The sequence below is a fragment of the Mercenaria mercenaria genome, chromosome 4, assembly GCF_021730395.1.
Source record: "Mercenaria mercenaria strain notata chromosome 4, MADL_Memer_1, whole genome shotgun sequence".
NCBI classification, from domain to species: Eukaryota; Metazoa; Mollusca; class Bivalvia; order Venerida; family Veneridae; genus Mercenaria; species Mercenaria mercenaria.
This window is the reverse complement of record NC_069364.1, coordinates 10,380,241-10,406,703: the sequence shown is the minus strand read 5'-3', so window position 1 is coordinate 10,406,703 and position 26,463 is coordinate 10,380,241. Positions and strand designations below refer to the sequence as shown.

Below are 26,463 nucleotides of genomic sequence, written 5' to 3'. Positions count from 1 at the left end.
AAGTATTTGACCTAGAGTCACCAGAGTTTACAGGAATGTTGGTCAGCATGTGCAGTTGTGCACCTGGGGTTTCGCGTCCGGATTCATTCAGTCATATAGGAGTTATGGACCTAGGAAAAAATTGCCATTTTAATGTCATGTAGTGTCCGCCCGTTATCCGTCAAAGTTTTCTTAAACAGCATCTTCTTTGAAAATATTAGTTGAAATTTGATGAAATTTGGTGCGGTTGTTCCTGTATTTGTCCTTTCCACATGTTTTAGTCGGTTCTGATTTGTTGCACGTAGGGGCTGCCAGAGCTTAAAGTAGAAGTATATTTAAACGATATTTCCTTAACGGATGGCCCTGTTCTAAAATATGTTTCCGTAAAAATGTTCCTTAAGTGATTCTCTACCGGGATTGTTCAAACTATTTTAATTCGTTAAAAAGCATGGCCTCAAAGCGTGGTCACTTTTTCCAAAAAGTATATACTGAAAACTTTTTAAAACATGTGAAAATCTGCTGGCCCACTTGCAAAATAATTTAACAAAAATGGTCCTTGGTTGACTCTCCACTAAATTTGTTAAAATCATTGACTTTGCTGCCAGGGGGCATGTTCATTTTTCTCTATAATACAAACTGTATAATGGAAATTTTAAAGATCTTGTCTGAAACTACTGATCCTATTTCAAAATTATTTTACACAATCGTTTCTTGAGTGATTGTTTACAAAGGGTGTTGACATTATTCCGATTCGTCAAAAACAGGCTGCTGGGCCTAAAATTAGAATAACCTTCAAACGCCAAATCCTCCTAAAACACTGGTTCATTTTGAAAATAATTTTAGAGAACTGAAGATGTCCACTTACTCTTTATGTCGTTTGTTATAACGATGGCCACCAGTTAGCCATTGCCACTGTTGCCTGTATATATATTTATATTGTAGAAACCATACAAATCTTCTTTCTCAAAAATTGCTGACCTAATTATACACTAACTTCTTTCAAATGGTTCTTTACCAGAATGTACAAATTATTCCGCTTTGTAAAGAATCATGGCTAGAAATAAAACACTTTTCATACGTCGTCTCTACCTGAACAGTTGTGTTCCAGTTAACAACTGTTTCTTAGGTGATCCTCACACAAGATTGTTCCAGCAATTCCACTTTGTCAAAAACATGAGCACTATGAGCCACGCTTAATTTTTCATGTATAAATTTTTTTTTTAAAATCGTCTGGTCAAAAATTAAGGCCCAGTTTCAAAATATTTTCCTAGGATTGTAATATGCGAAAAATTCCACCCACATTGTTCAAATGATTAAGCTTAAGAACTTGATTCGTTAAATAGATGACCGTCAGTTTCCGTAAATTAATATGATCGGACCTATGGTAGAGACACAATTGTTTTCCAAGATTACATTATCATCATGGGTGTGGGCTTCCATACATTCGAACATGTATATCTAACTAAAATTATTTTCAAGAACTATTTAGTTCTACCAATATCGGAAACGAAAAACTTTTATGAAAATTAGTGATATTTATTTAAGTAATTTTCGTGTTCTGAATGAGATGACCCCTGTTTACATTCGTTTGGCATGGCGGGGAGATATTCGTTGATATAAACATTTTTTCATCTTCAAATAGGTTAAGCAATATTTTGTCAAAATATGTTAATAAAATACTGTAAATGCAGTGGAAAAATATCAAATTTGAAAAAATTCATTCTGGGCTTGTTTTACATGGTGACCAATCGACTCCCACAGACGTTACCTTATTCCCAGGTGCATTTACATTTTCCCATAAGTTACCTGGACTTTTTTGAATTGGTGGCTCTGACCTATAGATTGATTATGTTTTGTATCAATTTTCAATTTTACAGTGATATTGTCAAAACAGTCCGATACCAAATGTTTTCAAAGTTCATCAAAAATGTTCATTTTAAAAGTATGGCAGTTTACTGAGGTAACCCCTGCGATTATATGCCCAGATTCAGTCTGTCGTCGTCTGATTGCAATTTTTCGTGAAGTGATTTAAGTTATCTGCATTGGATTTGATTGGAAGCTGAAATATGATTCGTTCCGTAAAAATGAAATAAGTCTACTTAATTTTTCATTTCTTGCCCATTCAGAGTAAAAATGATCCTTTTGGCCTAAAGCTCAGATAAAAATGGCACCATTTGTCCAAAAAAGAGGCCCAAAATTTAAAAATATTCAAATTTCAGCTTATTTTAGCACGAAAACGTTCTTTATAATCATTTTACAACAATTTGGTGGCCATTTAAAATTATGTGGATGTATTGCCGACGAAAAGCCCCAATTGTTTTAGCTCTAATAGGGTTTAAATGACCCCAATTGTTTTCCAAAGACTTACATTATAACATTTATGGCGTGAACGGCCTTCCTACTCAACATGTATCTAACTACATATTTTTCAAGAACTATCTTAGTTCTACCAAAATATCGGACGAAAAACATATGAATAGTGATACTTTATTTAAGTAATTTTCGTGTGAATGAGATGACCCCCTGTTTACATCGTTGGCATGGCGGGAGAAATTCGTTTGATAAAACTTTTTTTCAATACACATAAAATGTAGCAAATTTTGTCAAAATGTATAATAAAATACTGTAAATGCAGTGGAAAAATATCAATTTTGAAAAATAATCACTTCCTGGGTTTGTTTACATGACTGACCAATCAGAACGCACAGCGTTACCTTATTCCCAGGTATTACATTTACCTCATTCCAGTAAGTTCCCTGTACTTTTTTGAATTGGTGGTCTTAAACTATATCTCATATATGTACCTTGGGCGACCCTCTGCCAAACAAATCCTATTTATGAAACACTTAGCTGCCAGATCTGAAAGGCGTGGTCACCTTTCCATATATGACTTAAAAACTTTCTTGTTAGAAGTTCACACAAATGGTTCTTTTGTAATTGTATATTAAGATTGTTCATAATATTCTTATTATGCGAAAAATGAACTAAAAAAGCGAAACCGCTTAAAAAGCCATCTCCTAAACCACTCGCCTTATTGTCAGTACAAATGTCGTGGAAACATTACTCCGTTACCCCCATGTTTAAGCCGTCTTGATTTATTAAAACATGTATGCCGGGGTTAATTCTAATTATCCCTCTGTCTTAATATATGGTATCTGTTAAATGTGGTACTCTGGTGAGCGGTATAGGGACATCATATTACTCTTGTGTATCTAAAAGGTTCATGGTGGAACTACAAGTCAAGACATCATAAACAAGGTCCACGAAGCAGAGAAAGTGGCAAAGAAAAATAGGAAGAAATACGGCAATAATATGTATACAGTTCTATTCTTTGACGAAGCTAACACTACCGAGGCTATAGGTCTAATCAAAGAAATAATGTGTGACAGGAGTATGGAGGGAGAAATACTTGAACTGTGTGAAAATCTGAAAATGGTAGCTGCTTGTAATCCATACAGAAAGTAAGACATTGACTTTCATTTGAAAAGAAGCCGATATTAAACAATACGCTGAGTGTATATTTTGCCATACTTAAGAGACTAATGGTTTGTCCAGAGTGGGATCCTACGATAACTGTAAAAGTAAAGTTATTTTTTCATAAAACATGATACACAGATAGATGACATTATGGCAGATATACACGTCCTTTTATTTTGTTACTTCGGCAACAAATAGTCTAAAGTACAAAACATGGACTCTGCGATAACTTAAAAGACAAGAGATGCTTTCATAAAACTTGTACATGGATAGATGACAGTAATGCAGATATGCACGTCATTTTATTACGTTGGCAACTAATATTCTAAAATATAAACAAGTGGATTCTGGGAAAACTTAAAAATATAGGAGATGTTTTTTATGAATGTTGGTACATAATTATATAGAAAACAATACACTGTGGAAAACGTGCACGTTATTTTGTTTTCTCCATTGATCTGTCTGCCCGTCTGTCAGTCACTTATTCTGTCACAGCTAAAACTACAAGAAAGTTTTTCATGAAACCTTGGACATGGATAGTAAACAAGATGTAGAATATGCCTTATTTAATGTGTACCTTTGTACTTATGTCTGTCCATCTGTCAATTACATAATATAGATCATGCAATTTATCTTTCAAAGAACAAGACATATTTTCATGAAACCTTGTTTATAGATTGTGGGCTATTTGGAGAAACATGCATGTCCTTCAAGTTAGTTTCAATATATGGTTAATGTGGCAAAAAATATGACACATGTTCCTTCCGGTTCGGAGATTTTTATTGCTTGGCAATAGTCTTGTTTTATTTCATTCAGTATCCATACCCAGCAGTGTCTAGAAATCAAATATGCTTATTTATGCCATACTGGTTCAGTCATTGTCTACCCTATGAATGATACTATTTGAGTAGAAAAACAGAACGACAATATCGAAAATACAGTTTCAGTAATACATCATTAAAAAAATAATGACTTAAAGAATGCCGCTAATCAAACTCATAAGAAAATATTTTGTAAGTCGCCAACCAGTCAAAGTAATATCAGTTTATAAAAGGTAATTAAATGTGCAACACGCTACACAACACTACATTGTCACAGTAAACTTCTAGAGAAAAACAAATTTTTCAGGAATACTCAATTCCACTGGCTAACTTACATATAGAATATACAAATCTTGGAATGTTGCATTTGTCAGTTACTTATAATGATAAAAGATTGACTCAGAATAATATGTCTTTTTCCTTTTCTGTTTAAACATTGTATTCTCTTCAACAACGTTTCTATACAGTTGTTCTATTTACCAGAACTGAATTTGAAACCTAAATCGATACCTTTATAACAAGCCTTTCAATTACGTAGATGATCCTAATCCTTATATATGTTTTCAGACATTCGGATGAATTGATCAAGAAATTAGAACAAGCGGGTCTTGGTTACCACGTGGATGCCGATGAAACGACAGACCGGCTTGGTCGTGTACCCATGAGACGTCTTGTATACAGGGTGCAACCCCTACCACAAAGTGTATTGCCCCTTGTTTGGGATTTCGGGCAACTAGAAACAGATGTTGAAGATTTGTATATTAGGCAGATGGTCAGAAGATATGTTAGTATTTCTTGATATAAAAGTTTAGGAGTATTTTGAACTGAATGTAGTAAAATATTACTGTTTAGCGTTATAAAGATGTATAAGCAGCGTGTCTATTACGAATGCAGTTAAGTGTCAACGTCTTGGCTAACTTAATAAAGAAAAAAGCAGGTTATACGAAGACACTATGTTTAGAGTTGCTCTTGCTTCTTGAAACTGGCTAATACTGTTTAGTATACTTTGTTAAATGATTGACAGGTATATAACATCTAGTAGCAAGTTACCACACAATCTATAATATAAACTTTAACAACATTTTTTTATCAGATTCGAAATGATATGCTACCAGACATGCCTGGATTGATTGCAGTAGTCAGTACAATATTGACGGCATCACAGTTACACATGAGAGAACAAAAGGTTTGTTTGAGTAATACACTGGTCTTTACAATTATTCTTTTCTTTGTTTTGGGTTTAACGCCGTTCTCACTAGTATTCTTCATGTGAGGAAGCCATCCGGCTGGCTTACGGAAGGTCGGTGGTTCTACCCAGGTGCCCGCTCGTGATGAAATAATGCACGGAGGGGCACCTGGGGTCTTCCTCCACAATTAAAGCTGGAAAGTCGCCATATGACCTATCATATGTCGATACGACGTTAAACCAACAAATTGTTATTATAATTATTATTCAGTCATGTAACGGCGGGCAGTTAACCTAATCAGTGTTCCTGGATTCTGTACAAGTACAAACCTGTTCTCCGCAAGTAACTGCCAACTTCCCCACATGAATTATCAGAGGTGGAGGACGAATGATGTCAGACACAATGTACAATACGCCCAGCCCGGGGATCGAACTCGCGACCCCGCGATCCGTAGACCAACGCTCTCCCTACTGAGCTAAGCGGGCGGGCTCTTTACAATTATAGTTGAAGGAATAAGAATTACTGATTTCGAGTAATTACGCAAAGCAAACCCTTTAATCGACAGTGACCGAAGTGTTACGGTCGCTGATTTCGAATCATTTGCCCGAAGTCGATGTTGATTCGAAACATCGCTTGGGATGGAGTTTTTTTTATGTGAGGAAACCTTCCAGATGACTTGAGTTCTACTAAGGTGTTTGTCCATGCCTAAAAAATGCCTGCCTGGAGGACTGCTTGTTGGGACTCGAAACCGAACGCGGAAAGTCAGCAGCACGTACTGCATGGCCAACTATATTCTACCTTACGGAACTATATAAATTATTCTTGTGTCCCAATAATTATACCGTTCTAATGTATTGTTTGAAAAATGCAAAAATATACATATTTTTGGTTTCAAAGGATGAGTGTAGTTTTGTGTCACTACGTGATGTAGACCGTGTTCTGACTGTAATGAGCTGGTTCTATGAAAAGTCTGAAGGTGAAAGGACACTTTTTGATCTTATGGATGCCAAATTGAACAGAGAGAGGAATACTTCAGCATCAGATGATGAAAGTGAGACTGAAGTTGAATTGAATTTGGAACATGAAGAAGAAGAAAACAGTGATGATGAATGGAACAATGAAAACGTAAATTCATTAACTAGTTTCACTTTTATATGTCAAGCTTTTCTTTTGCAAATTATGCGAAGTTGACCACACTCATAACATAGCTAAGAAAGCAAATCTATCTTAAATTTATGTCAATGAATGTTTGCTGAATTTTCAGAAATATCCAAATTACTTCCGTGATTAATTTATATATTCCATTCTGATACACTTGTTTTAGTAACTTATGTCTACTAAATAAGGTTTAATTAACAATTTGCTAAGTTTATTTGATGTGTCAGCACTTTTAAATGTGAGGAAAAGACTCCAATATGTCGGATATTAATAAGCTGTTAACAATAACTAATAAGTTATATATTTTCATTTTCATCTGAGCACGCACTGCTCTTTAGGAATCGTTAGATCCATGTCGTCTATGTGCCCTTCATCTGTATGTGATTTTGTTTGTTTACACTCTAGCAAGCACATTTAAGTACACTTAATCAAACTGTGACATGCAGTCGCCATCAAACATCAGTAAAGTTCACTTTGGATCATACAGACAAGAGGTTTGGCACAAATGCCAAATTAAACAATTTAAAGATTCTAGCCCATTTTATTCATTAATCCTTATTATGCCCCACTTCGAAAAAGGAGGGGTATATTGTTTTGCAGATGTCGGTCGGTCTGTATGTAGACCAATCCGTTTCCGGATGATAACTCCAAGAACGCTTGGCCCTAGGATCATGAAAGTTGATAGGGAGGTTGGTCATCACCAGCAGATGACCCCTATTGATTTTGAGATCTGTATGTCGAAGGCCAAGGTCACAGTGACCCTGAACAGTTAAACGGTTTCCGGATGATAACTCAAAAATGTTTGGGCCTAGGATCATGAAAGTTGATAGGGAGGTTGGTCATGACCATCAGATGGCCCCTATTGATTTTGAGGTCAGTATGTCAAAGTTCAAGGTCACAGTGACCCGGAACAGTTAAATGGTTTCCGGATGATAACTCAAGATTGCTTGGGCCTAGGATCGTGAAAGTTGATAGGGAGGTTGGTTATGGCCAGCAGATGACCCCTATTGATTTTGAGGTCAGTAGGTCAAAGGTCAAGGTCACAGTGACCAAGAACAGTAAAACGATTTCCCGGCGATAACTCAAGAACGCTTGGGCGTAGGATCAGGAAAATTGATAGGGAGATTGATCATGACCACCAGATGACCCCTATTGATTTTGAGGTAATTTGGTCAAAATTCAAGGTCAGATTGGCCAGGAACATTTAAACGGTTTCTGGACGATAACTTGAGACAGTTGGGCCAAGGGCCATGAAAGATGATAGAGAGGTTCATCATGACCAGCAGATGACCCCTATTGATTTTAAGGTCAGTAGGTCAAAGGTCAAGGTTACAGTGACCCGGAACATTTAAACCGTTTCCAGACAATGACTTGAGAACGCTTGGGCCTAGGATCATGGAACATGATAGGGAGGTTGGTCATGACCTGTAGATGTCCCCTATAGACTTTGAGGTCTGTAGGCTAAAGGTCAAGGTCACATTGACCCGGAACAGTCAAACCCTTTCTGGACGATACCTTGAGAACGCTTGGGCCTAGGATCACTAAACTTAATAGGGAGGTTGATCATGACCAGCAGATGACCCCTGTTGATTTTGAGGTCAATAGGTCAAAGGTCAATGTCACATTGAACCAGAACAGTAGAATTTTTGTTTACAGTGAGCAAATAATTTCTGTTCCTTGTGCAATTACTGAATGCGTTGCCTATATCGTATTTAATCTTATAGGCCAACTCAGACTAGAAGGTCCGCAGCTAGGCACTTGATTAATAAAAGAAATCAGTATTTAAAAATGTTAACATCTTAGCACCTACACGAGTCACATACTTTGTATATATAAGATTTCGTTCAAGTTCAATTACGAGGCTGATTGAAGAACTTTTTATAGAGTTTTTTGTCCTTGATACATAAATGCCAAACATTACACTCTACTCTATTTATTTCTTTACCAATCTTAATGCCATTTGAACAGTGTATGTATGCACAGAAGAGATCGGCCCAATAACACCAGATATGAAAGATAATGTCATTAAAGCTGACGGTGTGTACATGTAATATACTAGCCTTACGTATAATATAGAGACATGGTCACGAATCGAAAAAAATACTACGCAAAACAATCCCTCATTTCTCATCTAAAACGCTGAGTTTGACTATGGTCACTATACTTAATGAAAAAATACACATTTATCTTGTTATACATTTACTTGCTGGTCATTTCTCATGTATGTATGTATCTGTGTTCCTCATTTCTTCACCATTTCTAATTATATTTAGAAAAAACGTGTGGAGCAAGCAAATTATAGGGCATACGTGTCATTGATTTAGCAATATTTGTTTAAACCATTTATCGAACAGTTATGCGTTTTTGACTTTGGGGTAGTTGTGCTATTAATACTATATTACGCCCCATACATAAGCGAGTTTGAGTGTGGTGCCGAACGTTATGTCTCTGTAACCTCGATCTTGAATTTGCAATTAAAAACAGTTGTAAACTGGCGACAGGCGTAGTGCAATCATGACTCATTGTTTACTTACAGAGCGATGGTATAGAAGATATAACACGATCATTGGTACTGGCTCTTGGTGTGTGCTACCATGCCTGTTTGAAGAACAGAAATGAATATCGTGAATATATTGCACAGTTTTTCCGTGCACCGTGTCAAATTTCTGGCGGAGCAGAACAAATTAGGAGGGAGATTGAATGGTAGTGTAAAAATCTTTTGATTTGAACTGAAATGTCCATGTTATATAATGTTTGCAAGGTATTTTTTTACTTCTTTTTATGCCCTGCCATTAAAAATGGGCAGAATCATATAGTGACTGTCTGACTGTGTGTTTACATGTGTAAGTCAATTCCGAAATAATATTGGCACAAATGATTACGGTAACAAGGCACTTTGTTAAGTGCAAGATCAAACTCCTTAGCCCAAAGGTCAGGGTCATTGTTAGTGGTAAAATATATAAGTTTTTTTTCTGTCTTGTTACTTTTTTTATTCATGGGCGGATGTTCTGTTGACTTAATACATTCATTTACCTTAATTATACGATTTGTCTTAAGCGTGACTCCGATCCTTAGGTCAAGGTCACACTAAGAGTTAAAATATTTTGTCATTTTTGTGCACACCGTCTCCGACCTAGAACTTTGTTATAATTGGTTGCATTTCAAAATAATTTGGTACAAATTATCACCATATCATGCAAGATCCAGATCCCTAACTCAAAGGTCAAGGTCATACTTAGACGTCAACGCTGCTTGGCATTTTGCTTGTTGGGTATGTAACTTTTTATGCATGTATGAATATTTAAATAACTTGGCACAAACATTTAACGTAACTAAACAATGTGCCGCTCTGAAGAAACATACCTCAGCTGGTTCAGGCTGCACATAGAGGTCAAAAGTTTCACTTCCACTTTTTCTTATTCAGTCTATTACTTTTATCTAAATGGCCGGATATTCAAAATGCTTGGCAAAAACTTTCACCATAACAAAGAGATATATCAGGTATGCACATGTATAGAACATTCATATAGTTGGTTTTATTCGTGTCCGGGCTCTTTATATGCATGCATAGGTTGGTCTAGTCTTCTTCATTCAAAGCAATATGTCCCTTTCAAGTTGTAAAGCCCCTTATCAAAGGCCAGGTTCCAACACAACGTTTAGTCTTAATATTTATGTCAAAGTTCCATGACGTACAGGAAACAAACCCTCATGTCCTTACATGAAATATCAGGGAAATCCGTGACCTATGGACACATTTCTAGTAATGTTAAGTCAAAAGTCAGATAGTTCCGATTTCTATTTTGAAACGTTTATGTTAATTCCTTTCATATTTAGCTTGGAAAACTTATTTTGTAATGCAATTTATTTTTGCTTTATAAAAAGCCGGTGCTAGGGGGCGTGAGAGGTGTTGCACATTTCATTACCTCGCATGAACAGACTCAAAACTGAGTCTGCTATCATTCTTCTTGATTGCATTCTTTGCTTCCAAAGGATCATTATACATATTTTGTTATAATTATTATTATATCTTTATTTAGTTGTCAGGATGTGTTTCTTGACCATGTGCAGCTAGAGGACAATATTGCACGAAACATGGCTTTGAAGGAGAATGTTTTCATGATGGTAGTCTGCATTGAACTTCGCATTCCATTGTTCCTTGTTGGAAAACCTGGAAGTTCCAAGTCCCTTGCAAAAACGATAGTGTCAGATGCTATGCAAGGAAATGCTGCGAGGAAAGCTCTGTTCAGAGAAATGAAACAAGTAAAGAACAAACATTTATCAAACCTTCTGAAGCAACGCTTATTTTTACCATTTGGAATTTGATACACTTTGTGAAATTTCAAACAATAGTAGATTTTTAGCTCACATGAGTACGAAGTGCTCATCATTTCGTGCTCATAAGGATGTTTTAGGGCTGTTGGATGCCGTTTGCATATCAACTGTCCGTCCACACTTTTTATAATGAAAGTTTGCTCCTAATCTACCAAGCCAATTTCAAACAAGTTGCACAGGATTGTGCCTTTGCTGAACTCTTTCATATTCCTTCAAATATTTGTATTCCTTGCAGAACTCTGGATGATATGGAAACTGAAAGGGTTCAATTTGAAATTCTACAAAATAACCGTTCGCCCGATTCCAAAATATTTGGAACATTTTCCGTGGCTGATGCTTTATTACATTTATTATGCCCCCATTCGACGAAGGAGGGGTATACTGTTTTGCAGATGTCTGTCGGTCGGTATGTAGACCAATCCGTTTCCGGATGATAACTCAAGAACGCTTGGGCCTAGGATCATGAAAGTTGATGGGAGGTTGGTCATCACCAGCAGATGACCCCTATTGATTTTGAAATCAGTATGTCAAAGGTCAAGGTCACAGTGATCCTGAACAGTTAAACGGTTTCCGGGTGATAACTCAAGAACGCTTGGGCGTAAGAATCAGAAAATTTATAGGGATGTTGGTCATCACCAGCAGATGGCCCCTATTGATTTTGAGGTCAGTAGGTCAAAGATCAAAGTAACAGTGACCCGGAACAGTTAAACGGTTTCCGGATGATAACTCAAGAATGTTTGGGCGTAGGATCGTAAAAGTTGATAGGGAGGTTGGTCATCACCAGCAGATGGCCCCTCTAGATTTTGAGATCAGTAGGTTAAAGGTCAGGGTCACAGTGACCAGGAACAGTAAAACAGTTTCCGGATGATAACTCAAGAACGCTTTGGCCTAGGATCAGGAAAATTGATAGGGAGGTTCAACCGTTGGTCATGACCAGCAGATGACCCCTTTTTTGAGGGCATTAGATCAAAGTTCAAGGTAACATTGGCCAGGAACAGTTAAACGTGTTCCCGACGATAACTCAAGAACGCTTAGGCCTAGGATCAAGAAAGTTAATAGGGAGGTTGGTCATGACCAGCAGATGACCCCTATGGATTTTAAGGTCAGTGGGCCTAAGGTCAAGGTCACATTGACATCCGGAACAGTTAAACCCTTTCCGGACGATACCTTGAGAACGCTTGGGCCTAGGATCACGAACAAACTTAATAAGGAGGTTGATCATGACCAGCATACGACCCCTGTTGATTTTTAGGTCAATAGGTCAAAGGTCAAGGTCACATTGAACCAGAACAGTAGAACTTTTGTTTACAGTGAGCAAATAATTTTTGTTCATTGTGCAATTACTGAAATAATCAAGGGGGGCATTTCGTGTTCTACGAGCTCTTGTTCATATCAGGTCGTTTCGATAAAACCTTTGCCACCATGGGACTGAACAGGCTTTCCATATATAGCTTTAGAGGAAAATATTTTGGATGACTCTCTTCTAATGCATTTAAATAATTTCTATTCGTTAAAAACATGGCCACCAGGGGGCGAATCAGGTTTTCTTTATATGGCTACAGCAGAATTTGTCCTGGCAGTAGCAGTTAGACTGATCTTAAAGTAATTAATAATTCAACAACTTTTTTCCATTGGTAACGCTCTAACATGACCGCCATGGACTTTCTATAATTTTATATTTTGGAAATATAGGTATTCTTGTCAGAAATGTTTGGGCTAAATTGTTACTTATAGTGTTCAAATAATTCCAATTTGCCATTAACTTGACCGCTGGGCTGATTATGAATTTAGGTCGCACAAATGTTCTTTAACTTGTCCTCCACAGAGATTGTTCCTATTATTTTGATTGGTAAATAGGTATGACATTCAAATGGCACTCTTCCTAATATGTATAAAGTGAAAGTTTTAAATATCTTCTTGCCAGAAACTAAACCCAAGGGCACGATTTTAAATTGATTTCTTAAGAGAGATCATTTGGGCCACCTGCAAAGAATATTAAAATAAGTCAGTTGATTAAAAACAAGGTCGCCAAAAGGTGTGGTCACATTACACCCTATGTATATAGTGGAATCTTTAAAGATGTTCACGTCCGAAACGAAATTTCATTCAAACTAATGTTAGTTGACCCTCTACAAGGTCATTCAAAGATTTTTCTGATTTGTAAAAAATTCGTCACTGCCAAAGGTACAAATAGAAATATCTTCAATATCTACCAAATGTTTTACATTTTTGAACTGTGAAACCCATGTGAGCGACATAGAGCCATCATGGCCCTCTTGGTTATTTAAACGATGTCATCACATTTGTAAAAATGTCGATAAAATACAGATAAATGAATATAAAAATGTGCCGGTTTCATTCTTAAGGTTTAGCAGTATATCACAAAATAACAGATTTTTTTAGTAAATGAACAGGACCTTGACGCACAACTTATCTGTCCAATACATGCTTTACTGTTCTATCCCACAGAGTTGGATACTTAAAATATTCTTAATGAGTTGTCCCCCTTTGAATAAGAATGTCATTTGTAAAGAAATAAATGTAAACAATTGTCAAAAACGATGTTTTACCTAGTTATGTAAAGTTTAAACACTCGCACGATGTTGCAAATGCATCAAAACGAAAACATGTAACAGCTGTTTCAAAATGGTGAGTTTTTAAAGGCGCTGAACTGTCCAGAAGTGTGGCCCCTTCATGCAGTCCCTTTCCGGAATTCAATACATACATGAATAAATTGACAATGATTTTGTAGAATAATATAAATGTTTCATATGCTGTTAAATTTTCATGTAAAACAATGCTTTCTTTCTATGATTTGATGACGTTTGAACTTTTTTCTCCGAAACATGGACCTATACCTTAACAAAATCACCAAAATATCCGTTTTCCTGGAAGAATTTCATGTTTTGTCTGATGTTTGATCACATTTTTCTACACATATTTATTCAATACGAATGATTTTTGCTTAATATGTAATAAATACCAATTATTGAAGTGTATGTTTGTGGCTGTTAAAATGGGATGGCACCGTTAAATGAATACAATCATATGATTTCAATAATCAATTTTATTGTTATTTTGATATATTATTGCTAAACAATGTCATATTATTTCATTAGTTTGTTGAAATTTGAGCACGTACGGTCGTCAGATCTTAGCACTAAATACTGAAAGTCTCAATAGAAGATGTGTTAAGCGTATTTATATTTAGGAAGTGAATTATTTTTAGAATTCAGTTTACTAGAAGCGAATATTACATTTATAAAGGACGTACTCGTACAATCCTGTACATAAAACTATTCAGTATGTGAAAGGGATATAGGATGCGTATCATACTTGTGTGCATTAAAAATGTAATAAGTTGTGCGAACAAAGTCTAAATTCATGTGGTCTTTTAAATAAATTAGAAAATTTCAAAAGCCTTAAACCTTTCTAACAATCGGCCAGTGGAGCTAGGTAGATTTGCCATTGTGATTTAAAGAAAGGCATTATTTTGATAGGTATTACATACCTTCAGCATTTTAACGTTTTACAAATGATGAAGCCTTATGATGAAGAAAAAATTACATGTTGTTGATTTGTAAAAAATGACTATCGGCCTCTTCGTTTAGAATATTGTTAACGATTCATAACCGATTTGCTTTGCCGAAGTATTATTCTTTACAATGTTACCACATATTTGAATACTGACTGACGGAAAGAGTTTTTAAAACCTTCCAGTTATTAGGCAGATCTCATACAGAATTGTCAAATGTTCATCAGTATCATTAAACTTGTCCGTGTTCATTACTTTTAACAGCCATTTTTCGGACTGTTTTCTAGGCTCAGATGGTATCCTTCCAGTGTAGTCCTTTGTCTACCCCAGATGGTATAGTTGGTACATTCAGACAGTGTGCTCAGTTCCAGAAAGACAAAGATTTGGATACTTTTGTCTCCATAGTTGTCCTAGATGAAGTTGGTTTGGCAGAAGACAGTCCTAGAATGCCGCTCAAGGTAGAGTCAGCTATGGACCTTGCAATTATTTTTTTTATCGTATAATTATCATTTTGTACTGAGTACAACAGATTTAACAAGTACCAATGCATTTTAAAGAAAAGTAATTATACACGCGGCCAGACAATTAACGTATTAAAAAGAGGAAATATGTTTGTCGCATTGATAGATCTTAATATTTTTCACCGAACGAGCCAATTTACGCGCGCAACATCATGCGCAACACACAACATCAATCGTAACAGCTTGACATCACATTGTTTTGTTGGAAACACCTTTATAATTTATAAACTTAATGAACGCAGATTGTGAATGATGTCAAATGTTCCTACCGACTTAAGGGCGTATATAGCGCAATGAAAATCACTTATAACTAACTCATCAACTTATTGACTGAAGTTATTATCCCCCGCCGATGAAATCGGGAGGGGGGTATTGAAATGGCGTTGTCCGTCCGTCACGTCCGTGCGTGCATGCGTGCGTCCGTCCGCAGACATATCTCAGTAACTAGCTAGTAGAATTTCATGAAACTTGAAATAAACATGCACCAACATACTGCGATGATGCCTGTCAAGTTTTTTGTTTTGATTGGTCAATTTTCCTTAGAGTTACTGCCCTTGATTTAATGAAAAATCCACGTCTGCAGCAATTTCTCGGTAACAAGCTGGTAGAATTTCATGAAACTTGAAATAAATATGAACCAACATACTTCGATGATGCCTGTCCTTTTTTTTTAATTGGTCAATTTTCCTTAGAGTTATTGCCCTTTAATTGTTTAAAAATCTACAGATCTGTACATAACAAACCAACCAATTGGTAGAATTTCATTAAACGTCTTTCATTCTTTTCCATGAACATTAATTATAAACATGTGAAGTTGTGTACCCACACCTGGTCACCACCTTGCCTTGGTTACATCCCCTCCTGTCCCCCCCCCCCCCCCAAAAAAAAAAAAAAAGATAATTTTTCATTCCTTTTTATCTTTTTTTTTCAAACCTTCCATGAATATTTATCAAAATGCAAAGTTGTACCATTCCCCCACCTCACTCCTCCACCCAGTCATGCCCACCACCCAAAGCATGCATCACCCCGCCCCCTCCCCCCCCCCCCCCGATTTTTTTTTTCATTTTTAATATTCCATCAATATTTATAATCAACAAAAGATGTTTTGTACACTCACCCAGTCACCCTCGCTCCCCCCTTCCCCCGCCAAAAAAACAAAATTGCATTCATTTTCTGTTAAATAGATTTTGACTAATGGAATTATTTGCCTCTTAGTAACATCCTTAACTTTTGCCGGATATACTGTTTTGCCGTTCCTCACCACAAACCCTTTCGGCGGGGGATACCAATTCATCGAATTTGCTTGTTACGTTTTAATTATCATTTTTTGAAACTCATTCGTTTACATAATATATGCTCTTGCGTGCAATATCAGTTTTATGGAGTCGAAATAGCTATACATGTATGTGTATGTGGTAAATGTAATTCTGAATGGGAGTGTAGTTCTATTCCAAGACAGGACCAGTGAAATTATCAGTTTGATAATATCACGTTTTGAAACAGTGAAAATGCAATATATTTTACCGTTTTATTTCAATAAACCACAAAAACCAACAGCACATTGTTAAAACTTGTGCAAAGACTTTATTTTATTATGTTAAAAAGTAAATGCCGCAACCGATGGATAACAGATCATTGTAAGATGACTACTGGTATATTTTGCATAATAGCAAATATTTGTATGCCTTGTATTATAGACGCTTCATCCACTGTTGGAAGACGGTTGTCAAGGTGATGAAAAGCCTGAGAAGTATAGAAAGGTAACGTTACCTAATAATTATATAAATAATAAGAAGAAGTAACAATAAACGAAATATTTAACCAAAGTTTGAGGATTTTAACAAAGCTAATTTACTGACGTTTTAGTCAGTAGACATTAAAAGGCTAACCATTTATGTCTTTTTCGTCAAGGTTGCTTTTATTGGTATATCAAACTGGGCTCTAGATCCTGCCAAGATGAACAGAGGAATTCTTGTGCAGAGAGAAATACCTGATCAAGAGGAACTGAAAAACAGCGCAATGTAATTTTTTTCATATCATTTTTAATATTATATATAAATAAAGTTATGAATTAATTTGCAAATTCGGACATACACTGAACAAATTAAAATTGCCAAAGGCATGCATGGTTTATTTATTGAATCGGACTTATAGCATAGTTTCTTTTGTACAACTTGAAAAATGACTGCTGTGACATTAGCATGTAATCCATGCCTTGCAAAAATCGTAGCTTTCATTCATTATTAAATACTGAACTGATACCAACTCACCAACAGTCAGTCTCTTCGAAAGTGCCCGATTTTGCCAAGATTCGGCCGCTCTTTTATTAAAACCTTCATCGACCTTGATTTTCGCCAGACGGCATAATATTTTGTTGAAGGACTAAAATGCGCCAAAATGTTACTATGATACGTTCTATACAGCACAGACTGCGATCTAGGGCTCTATCTGTTACAAAATCACGCCAAACTTTTTTTTCCCAGAGGGACGTGTTATGTGACGGCGCTGGTCGTCCGTCTGTCCGTTTGTTAACATTTTAGTTTCAGCTTAGTTAATAATTTAAGAATGCTTAGACATGTGACCATCAAACATGATAAGCACATTGTTCATTGGCAGTAGATGAACCTTAATGTTTTCAGATCATTGGATCTCATGTTAATGTCACAGTGACTGTTGGTACAAAAGCGGTTTCCGCTTGATATTTTGAGAACCCCGTTACATAGTATCATACAACTTGGCAGGTAGAATGATCCTATGATCCATATCGGTTTTAAGAGCACATAGGTTATCAATGGCACCACCGACTTTAACGTCGGTCTCATAGCGTGTTATTTCCATGTGGAGTACTGTTTAGCTTTGAATGTGGCTGTTCCTGTTGGACTATTGTAATTCCCGCTTTAAAGATTAAAAATGCTTTGATCTCTTATCCTCAAACATGACAGGCACTTTGCATACGGACAGTGGATGACCTGTTTTAATTTCATGGTCAGTCTGTCAAAGTGACTGTGAGTTAAAAAAATAAATAAATGCATTGACACATGATTTTAAAACTTAATCGGCACATGCCTGATGGGCATTGAATGACCCCTATAACTTTTGAAAACACTTTTTATAAAAGGTTAATGTCACAGTGACCGTGAATGCAAAAGGCAGTTTCAAGCCATGAACGCAACTTTTTGACTTTTGTTCAGCCCTGTGCTAGAGGTCATGGACGGTAGCATGCATATCCACGAACGTCTACTATTACATTTTCAGCCTGCAATATAAACAACTAAATACTTCTTTGACCACCGAATAAAAGAGTTTACCTGTGAAAACGTTCATTTCGTGTAAACCTTATATTTCTAATGTTTCCAACAACTGTGTGAATAAAGCTTATATACGTCTATGCTCAGTACACGTACATATCTCCTGAAGCGAAATCATATTTTTACACCGCATTTGCTACATTTTTGACACAGACATTTAAAATGCATGATAAATACCTAGATGTAGATACATCTGTAAGCTAACGCTGGTACATCTAACTCTTAATTATTAAAAACTGTTCTTTTTAAAATTTATTATTATTTTAATTGGTGAAACTACTTTTTCCTAAAGCATCAGCATTGAAAATAACTAGTGAACTAGTCAAGCATGTATGTTTGGTTTTCATCAAATATACAACATGTATAGCATAAAAATGGGATATTAATTCAGATTTTGTAAGAACCTTGTGTTGAAAACCTTATTATTTGCCAGATTTACTCAGTGTTGAAATTGACGATAGTTGGGAGAATTATCCACTACGAATTCCATGCCAAATAAAAGTTATATGTATCTACCCATCGTTTATATCTTTGAAGACTTTGATTCAGTGTTGTTTGAACACACACGTCTGACATATGTTGCCCAAATGTTTTAGGGATGGCAAATACTTGCAGTAATAATTTCATATGTCGTGAAAAAGTAACTATATTTTTATTCTCTTTTTTCAGAGGCATATGTCAGACAAAGGAAAACTTTGACTATTTGATCAAACCGTTGATTGAACCAATGGCCGTGTCGTATTTGGAAGTATTTAAGAAAGCTTCTGATGAGAAAAGGGAGTTCTTCGGGCTGAGAGATTTTTACAGGTAGATAATAGTAACAAGTAAAATTTTGATGCAGAGCATCAAGTCGCCGGAAAACTGAAGCAAATCATGTTTTGATGGATCCCATAATTTGCCCTCTTTCTTCTCAACTTCCCACAGTTAGTCTTTTAAAGCCTTGTCCTTTGGAAAATGGAATCCTCCAACCCATTACAAAGTGGTACACAACAGTAATTAACCATATTGTTTCTTGGAAAATACTAACTTCACATAATCTTCCATTGAAAGCGTACTGTAAATAATCTCTCAAGCATGCAGCATATTAGAGGAATACCTCTCATTTGACAGTGGCAGTGAAGAGATAACTCGGTGTTGGTATATTTTCTGGTCCTTCGGGATCATTGATTTCAACTCGTTTAGATTTGAAGATTGAATACTGCTTAAGCCGGTGCTAGGGGGCGTGGGCAGTGTTGCATTTTCCATTACTGCTTATGAACATAATCAAACCGAGTCTGCAATTTTCACTGTTTGCCTTGTTCTCGGTGTTTCCGAGGGATCTACTTTTCAGATTTTATCTACCTGGATTAACTTGAAACTGACCTATTTAATGATATTCATATAGGGATAAGTTCTTTATACAATTTTCCTACTTTCCTAAAACGCTATCTTTTGAAATAATAAAAATCTTATGCAATTTTCACTCCTTATTCCTTTATGCAAACCTTTCATTAACCGCCTTAGTTTTCTTTTATTTGCAATATCATTTTTTATTGTCCTTCTTCTAAATGTGCTAAAGCCATCTAAAATTGTCAAAAATATGGCCACTGCGAAACAAGTTTTACTTAGTGGTTTTATAGAAAGTTTTAAAATCTAAGCCTCTGAATTTACAGACCAGTTTTCAAAGTTAATTAGTCAAGAAGGATAACTACTGCGTATGCATTAAACAGCTGAATAATCAAATACACAGAACCGTTGAATGATTATGAAAATTATAATACTTATGAACCTAGAGTTAGCACAAGTCAGGCCGGCGCAAAGTACAAAATCAGCATCAGAATTACATATACAATGGACTCGTGTTATTTAAATATTATCTTAGATTTAGATTAGTTAGAGTAATGCTTACATGTTCAAATACTTTCCGTTCTGTTCTTGGCAGTGTATAATGCATTTAATTGTTTTGCTATTTTGTCGTTCCTAAGGTATATGTAACATGCTTTCGTTTGTTTAACACTTGCTGGACCATGTTTCAGGTCATGGTAGTAATGGAAATTTCTTTGTCCGCTTGGGTTTTAATTTTTATCTGCTATTTGTATGAAGGAAATATCTTGAATAAATGAAACCTACAATGCAACTAAAGGAAAACACGTTTTCATAACATATATGTTTACAGCTTAGTGAAGATGGTATTCAGATTTGTTGAAAAATCCAGAAAGAAGCCAACATGGCATGAGATGGTGCACGCCATTAAGAGAAATTTTGGAGGACTTGACGAGGTTGATCCAATTGAAACGTTCAGGAAAAATCTAACAACCATTGTTTATGACGCGAAGGTATGTATTGTTTACGTAAAAGCTGTCAATGAATTTTCAGTGATCTGCTGTTTAATTTTAAGTACTTATTTGTTCATAACTCTGCTATGCATCAAAGTTTTCATGTTACTTGGCACTTGTTTTCCCGATCCGGACCCATAGACTCGTTCCTCAGAGGTCCATTTACACTTGACGGTCCCAGATACAAGAAAACATATACATGCAACATATATACAATTTTGTTAGCAGATGATTGTTCAGCATATTGAATTCTTTACGACTGCTATAGTATGTTTAGATATTCAACATAGTGTTAATATGTGATTTTAGCCAAGAAAAAACGACCCGGACTGCAGCCCCGTTGGTCTCATTCAAGCGTGCCTTTTTGATACAAATAACATGTACAGGTAAGAAGTTATGTACCTTCACACATACAGATAACAGTTTTGTATATCACTTATAGCGATCTGCTCAAGTGTTTTTCTGAATACAGTAATGTTGACAACTTTATTGTCAATAAAAGAGCACAATAAGTAATTAGCAAACAGAAAATTTCAATACATAGTTGCGTGTTTGGTACGTCGCATTCCCTGTTTGATATTTGTCTTTGTTTTTTACCAATATCAAAAAGCAATGCTTACCGTATCTAGACGTTTGCAATAAGCAAGTCGATACCGGAAGTACATTATATTTCTTTTTTGCATAGTGAAAGTCGTTACCTTTTGCTGTTGACGGAAAACTTTGGAACGCTGACGATCATACAGCAATTGATTCTGTCCAGAGGTAGTGACATCAGACCTATTACTATATTCGGCAGCAGTTTCAGAAGTGACCAAGAGTACACACAGGTATTTACATTAAATTTCATATCGCATAAATAAAATCATATAAATTAATGGATAAATGCATCAATGTTGGTTGAATGGGTTTAGCATTTTAGCTGAATGTCTTTGAAATATGAAATATCTAAACTTCCAATATTCTTTTCTGAAACTGCCGAAAACCCTTTAACACAGATTTTAGTAGTCACTTTGCTTAATTCACATATTAAATGTATTTTCAGGTTTCCTGTCCTCTGAAATAAAATTTCATTTACTCGCAGTTTGACAATTTAGTACAATGTGGTTTCTACTTTTTCACATCTTTAGTGGTATCGAATTAAGTGATTGTATTTGTAACTGTCAAATTATGGCTACATACGATATCCTGGTAACTACTGATGATTTATCCACCATCAATTAAACCATCCTCTGGTTGGGATAATGAAATCGGTGTTTTCGATTGTCCCCCTTATTTCCCTTAAATTAAACTTGTGTCGTTAATAAATTGTGTTGTGTACCATCTCCCAACGTTCCACGATTTGCTCTGTCTAGCTGATGCATATCCATGCACCCTTTCATTTAAATGAAACGGTTTGTGGCGACATGTAATTTTACAAGAATCCATCTGTAATATTTTATTGATGACGGTAATGATATATTAATTTCAAAATAGTGAAGAAAACAGGATGAAGTTCGTGTAATGTACGATTGAAAAAAGGTGGAAAACTTGATCAAAACTTTAGTTACAGTTATATTTCAAAAATGTTCGATCAGCATTATCCCATTACATTACCCTTTTGCAAGATACCATCTGTCCTTATTAACAGTTAATAGTATTATACTTAGGTATGCCGCAATATCAACAAGATAAAGATTTGTATGGAGACAGGGAATACAGTTGTCTTGCTAAATCTTGAAAACCTATATGAGAGTCTGTATGATGCCCTAAATCAATACTACGTTTATTTTGGTGGAGAAAGATACGTAGATCTTGGATTAGGAACACATCGGGTTAAGTGCCCTGTGCATAAAAGATTCAGGTATGCACACATAAACGATCACAATATAGAAGAGTGTCTGAACGTTTTTTTCCGTAAAAGCTTTATTTTCAACTGTATTCTGATTTTGAAAAATATCTTTGATGGTTTTAACTGAAATATCAGTTTTAACACCAAATCATTGTTAATTCATTTACGGAAAGATTTCATTAAAAACAATAAGGGATACAAATTTTTAATAAACTAAATTTGAATTTAACTCAGATGACCGAGCGGGCTAACGTCAAAATGGAATAATTTTGAAAATGAGTAGATCTATAATTGTTCTAAAATCCTAAATATGATACTTTATACCAACGACCAGGTTGATCGTAGTGGCAGAAAAACAGACGGTGTATGAAAAGTTTCCAATACCTTTGATTAACAGACTAGAAAAACATTTTCTGACAATAAACACGATGCTGACTACAGAACAACAAAATCTTGTTAAAAAACTGGAATCTTGGACGAAACAGTTCATCATGCAAACTAAAACGAGAGTTTTACATAGGTAATGCCCATTACATCATTAAATATGAAAACCAAGAAAGTGTTGACTTGATTAAAAAAAGTGTTAGCTATGTTGAATGTCACTTTAGATATTGCGTTATTGTACTTGAATAACAATAACTGCACGCTCTTGGATATGAATTCAACATCAAAAAGCCCTATATTCGCCCTATCAGAGCTATATATATCACTATTTAATTTAAAATCATTGTCATGTATCATATCAAAGGCACACACTTTACAAACAAATTGCACTGTCTTTAAAAAAATGACATCATTGGTTTAAGTATTGTTATCGAATAACGTTACTTTTTTTATTTCTGTAAAAATGTTAAGTCTTGGAAATGGTCGTTTATATATAATATAGAATAAAATAAATTATCTTTGCATCAGCCTGTCATGGTAGTCAAGTGGTCGAGCATAGCTTTGTAATTCAGAAGACCTGTGTATGTCACACGTGCATGTACGCGGTCTATGGCTTGGATATAAAAGTATGAACACAAGTGTACCCTTGCAATGATTTACTACGAAAATGGCTGCACTATCTAAAACACGATGCTAGCAGGGATTCAGCTATGTACCTTTACCATAAGAGATTATATCCTACGACCTAAGAATAAAACTAGAAATAGCAGAAATGTACCTTTAAGACCAGTTTCAGGGCTGGGAATGAAAGTGCTTTATTTATATACACTTAAACTTCTTTCGCTACCACCCTTCGAGTTACCAAAGAGAAAGTTAGATTAGATGCACTTTACTAAAACACTATTAGCCATACAATAACAGTATTTTATCGCACACAGTATTTTGATTTATATACGTTCTTGGAAACATTTCTCTTCCCTACGGAATCCTGTTCGTGCCACTTCAATTCTCGCCTCACCAACACGCGACAACGCGATAATTGTCGCATTGTCGCCCTATCCGAAAACATATATACATGCGAGATTTAACAATCCTCGCGAGGTTAAGAGGGCGACAATTATCGTCTTACTTTTCGCATGTCTTTCTTAATTCTCGCATCGGGAAATTGAAATCCAATATACATAGTTGCGAAAATTAGTAAAACCTCGCATTGTCGCATTGTCGCTCTGTCGCTTGGGATTAAATTTCCGGACAAATTGATCGATGTAATTCTTCCTGGGTACTATTTATCAATACCACGGTGATGTAGTAAGAAATCATCCCCTACACCGGGCGACAATGCGAGGTTTTACTAATTCTCGCAACTATGTCTTTTGGATTTCAATTTCACGACGTGAGAATTAAGAAAGACATGCGACAATTATGACGATAATTATCGCCCTCTTAACCTCGCGAGGATTGTTAAATGTCGCATGTACATGTTTTTGGACAGGGCGATAATTATCGCGTTGTCGCGTGTTGGCGAGGCGACAATTTAAGTGGCACGAACAGGATTCCGTACTTTCCTTTATGAGTATCTCGTTGATATATTTTCATTTAATTTTACAAAATGTTTTAAATGGCAGATTGGAAATTGATGTTTAACTTTATAACTATAAGATCTAAGGAAATTCCATTTTGTACGTAATACTTTTATTCAGTTGTGGTTGTTGCAAAATACCTTTTAAAATTAACTTTCCAAATAGAAATCGCATGACAGAAACATCAATTGAGGTTAGAAATCGCAAGCATTCATATGTTTTGGCCGTTTACTCAGGATAAATGTTTAATGTATTGTTGTTATTATTTTATATACATTCATTCATGTGACTTTGCAGAGATAAGACATCCACTACCAGGTTAGGAGACGTATTTATAGGTTACCATGACGACACTTGCTCCTCTGTAATCCTATGCGTTTGTGAAAAGGAAGAAAGCCTCATTGACAGAGAGGACCAGGTTAGATTTAATTTTTGATTGTTAATGCTTACAAATATAAACATTTGTACAATTCATATGCCCTGAAAACTTTGAACATGTTAAATCTTAAGTGCATGCCACAATATTCAGCTGTGTAGGAAAAAGAAACAATTTACCCGAATAGCATTAAATAGCATTAAAACGATGTATATAGAAACCATTCGCTTTACTTATCAAATTTTAGACTATCATGTTTCTTTTTTTCAACAAGATGCCGGTAACTAATTAAAGCATTGTTTGCTTTTAAAAGGTTATGCATGCAGCTAAATCTGTTTTGCTGTGGTGTGCTACACCAGATTCCGTGTTACGACTGAGAAACAGTAGTTTACCCGACGAAGAACAGCAGATGCTTACTGAGATATACTTTAAAACACAGGCACACGACAGTTTACTGCAATATCTGGATCAGAAAATTGTACAGCAACAGTGTCAACGGCTTTTCTCCCAGGTGTTTCAATACTTAACAGTTTAGTCTACAACTTCTGGCACAAACTTTATTTGTCTTGTCCATCCCATTCCCTACCCGTCCAAACTTTTGAATCAGTTCAGATGTCATTTTGAAACTTGAAGCACGTTTAGTCACAGTTGAAGAAAACAAGTCAACAGTTTTTTCCATTACGGTCTTTTTCTCAACAATCTATCAAAAAAATTTAATATGACTATCACTATAAAATTAAGATGATGCTCATGAGCAAAACGTTATATCTGAAAAAAAAAGCTTGTTATCCATTATCGAATAATGACAATCAGAAATCATCTGGTGTTCTGATACCCATTCGTATCGTTTACACAAATACTAGTGTTGTTCTTTTTGAAATTATTACCTGAATATCGACAAATGTGTACTGTATTTTTAAGTGATTTTCCACTCGTTTAAAATATATAGCAAACTGACTAGCCGTTAGCCAAATAATTTCATATCGGTTTACTGATCGACTTGTGATCTCGCAAATGTTTTTGTATTTTTTTTGGAATTGTATGTGATATTGTACTTGCATGTGAAAAAATAGCAGCTATTTTGTGTATTTACAGGTAACTACGCACTCAAAATTATTGGCCGGTGTGCACAAAAGCGAGATCAGCAGTACCACAAAGATACCATCTGGACAAATTCTTCTGTTAGAATCTCTCTCATCATTCGATACAGAGCAGCAGTTTAGTGGACGAATACAGTAAGTTATCTTCTTTCCTTGTTTTTCTTTTGTAAACTTCATATCAAATGTTTCGCTTCGTATTTGCCAGTCTTTCTCCATGAGATAGAGAGCGAGGTATATTCGGACAAGCTTCAATCTTTAATAAATTTTCTTGAGCATTGTTCTCGAGTTTAGTTAATTTAAAAGTTACTGTTTGCCAGACATAACTATGGTTCGTTTTGCAATTACAGTCAACACCTCCAGAACACATGTGGAGGCGCTAGCCTTATGGTGATACAGTGTGACTCTGGTGATATTAATGGCAACCTAATAGCATGTGCGAGGTATTGTGTCATGGATGAACTTGAAAGAATGAGAGATGATATTCGGGCAACTGTACACATAGTTTTCATAATTCAGCTTTCACGAAAAGCACAGTTCCGTGGCTTTCAGGTATTCAACTGCA

The 26,463-nt window shown here is 35.6% G+C and overlaps 1 protein-coding gene across 1 annotated transcript in view; it reads left to right on the top strand.

Moving 5' to 3' along the window:
• The window catches only part of LOC123550957 (E3 ubiquitin-protein ligase rnf213-alpha-like), a 158,058-nt gene that overhangs the window by 80,915 nt on the left and 50,680 nt on the right, over positions 1–26,463 (top strand). Inside the window, exons 40-58 of the mRNA XM_053540043.1 lie at positions 3,199–3,440; positions 4,845–5,061; positions 5,371–5,463; positions 6,362–6,589; positions 9,159–9,325; positions 10,660–10,882; positions 14,777–14,947; positions 16,708–16,770; positions 16,922–17,031; positions 18,988–19,125; positions 20,474–20,633; positions 20,943–21,019; positions 21,319–21,460; positions 22,280–22,473; positions 22,796–22,981; positions 24,723–24,843; positions 25,115–25,312; positions 25,897–26,036; positions 26,249–26,450. Coding sequence (XP_053396018.1) covers positions 3,199–3,440; positions 4,845–5,061; positions 5,371–5,463; positions 6,362–6,589; positions 9,159–9,325; positions 10,660–10,882; positions 14,777–14,947; positions 16,708–16,770; positions 16,922–17,031; positions 18,988–19,125; positions 20,474–20,633; positions 20,943–21,019; positions 21,319–21,460; positions 22,280–22,473; positions 22,796–22,981; positions 24,723–24,843; positions 25,115–25,312; positions 25,897–26,036; positions 26,249–26,450 — 3,072 coding nt within the window. The remainder of the gene's footprint in view (positions 1–3,198; positions 3,441–4,844; positions 5,062–5,370; positions 5,464–6,361; positions 6,590–9,158; positions 9,326–10,659; positions 10,883–14,776; positions 14,948–16,707; positions 16,771–16,921; positions 17,032–18,987; positions 19,126–20,473; positions 20,634–20,942; positions 21,020–21,318; positions 21,461–22,279; positions 22,474–22,795; positions 22,982–24,722; positions 24,844–25,114; positions 25,313–25,896; positions 26,037–26,248; positions 26,451–26,463) is intronic.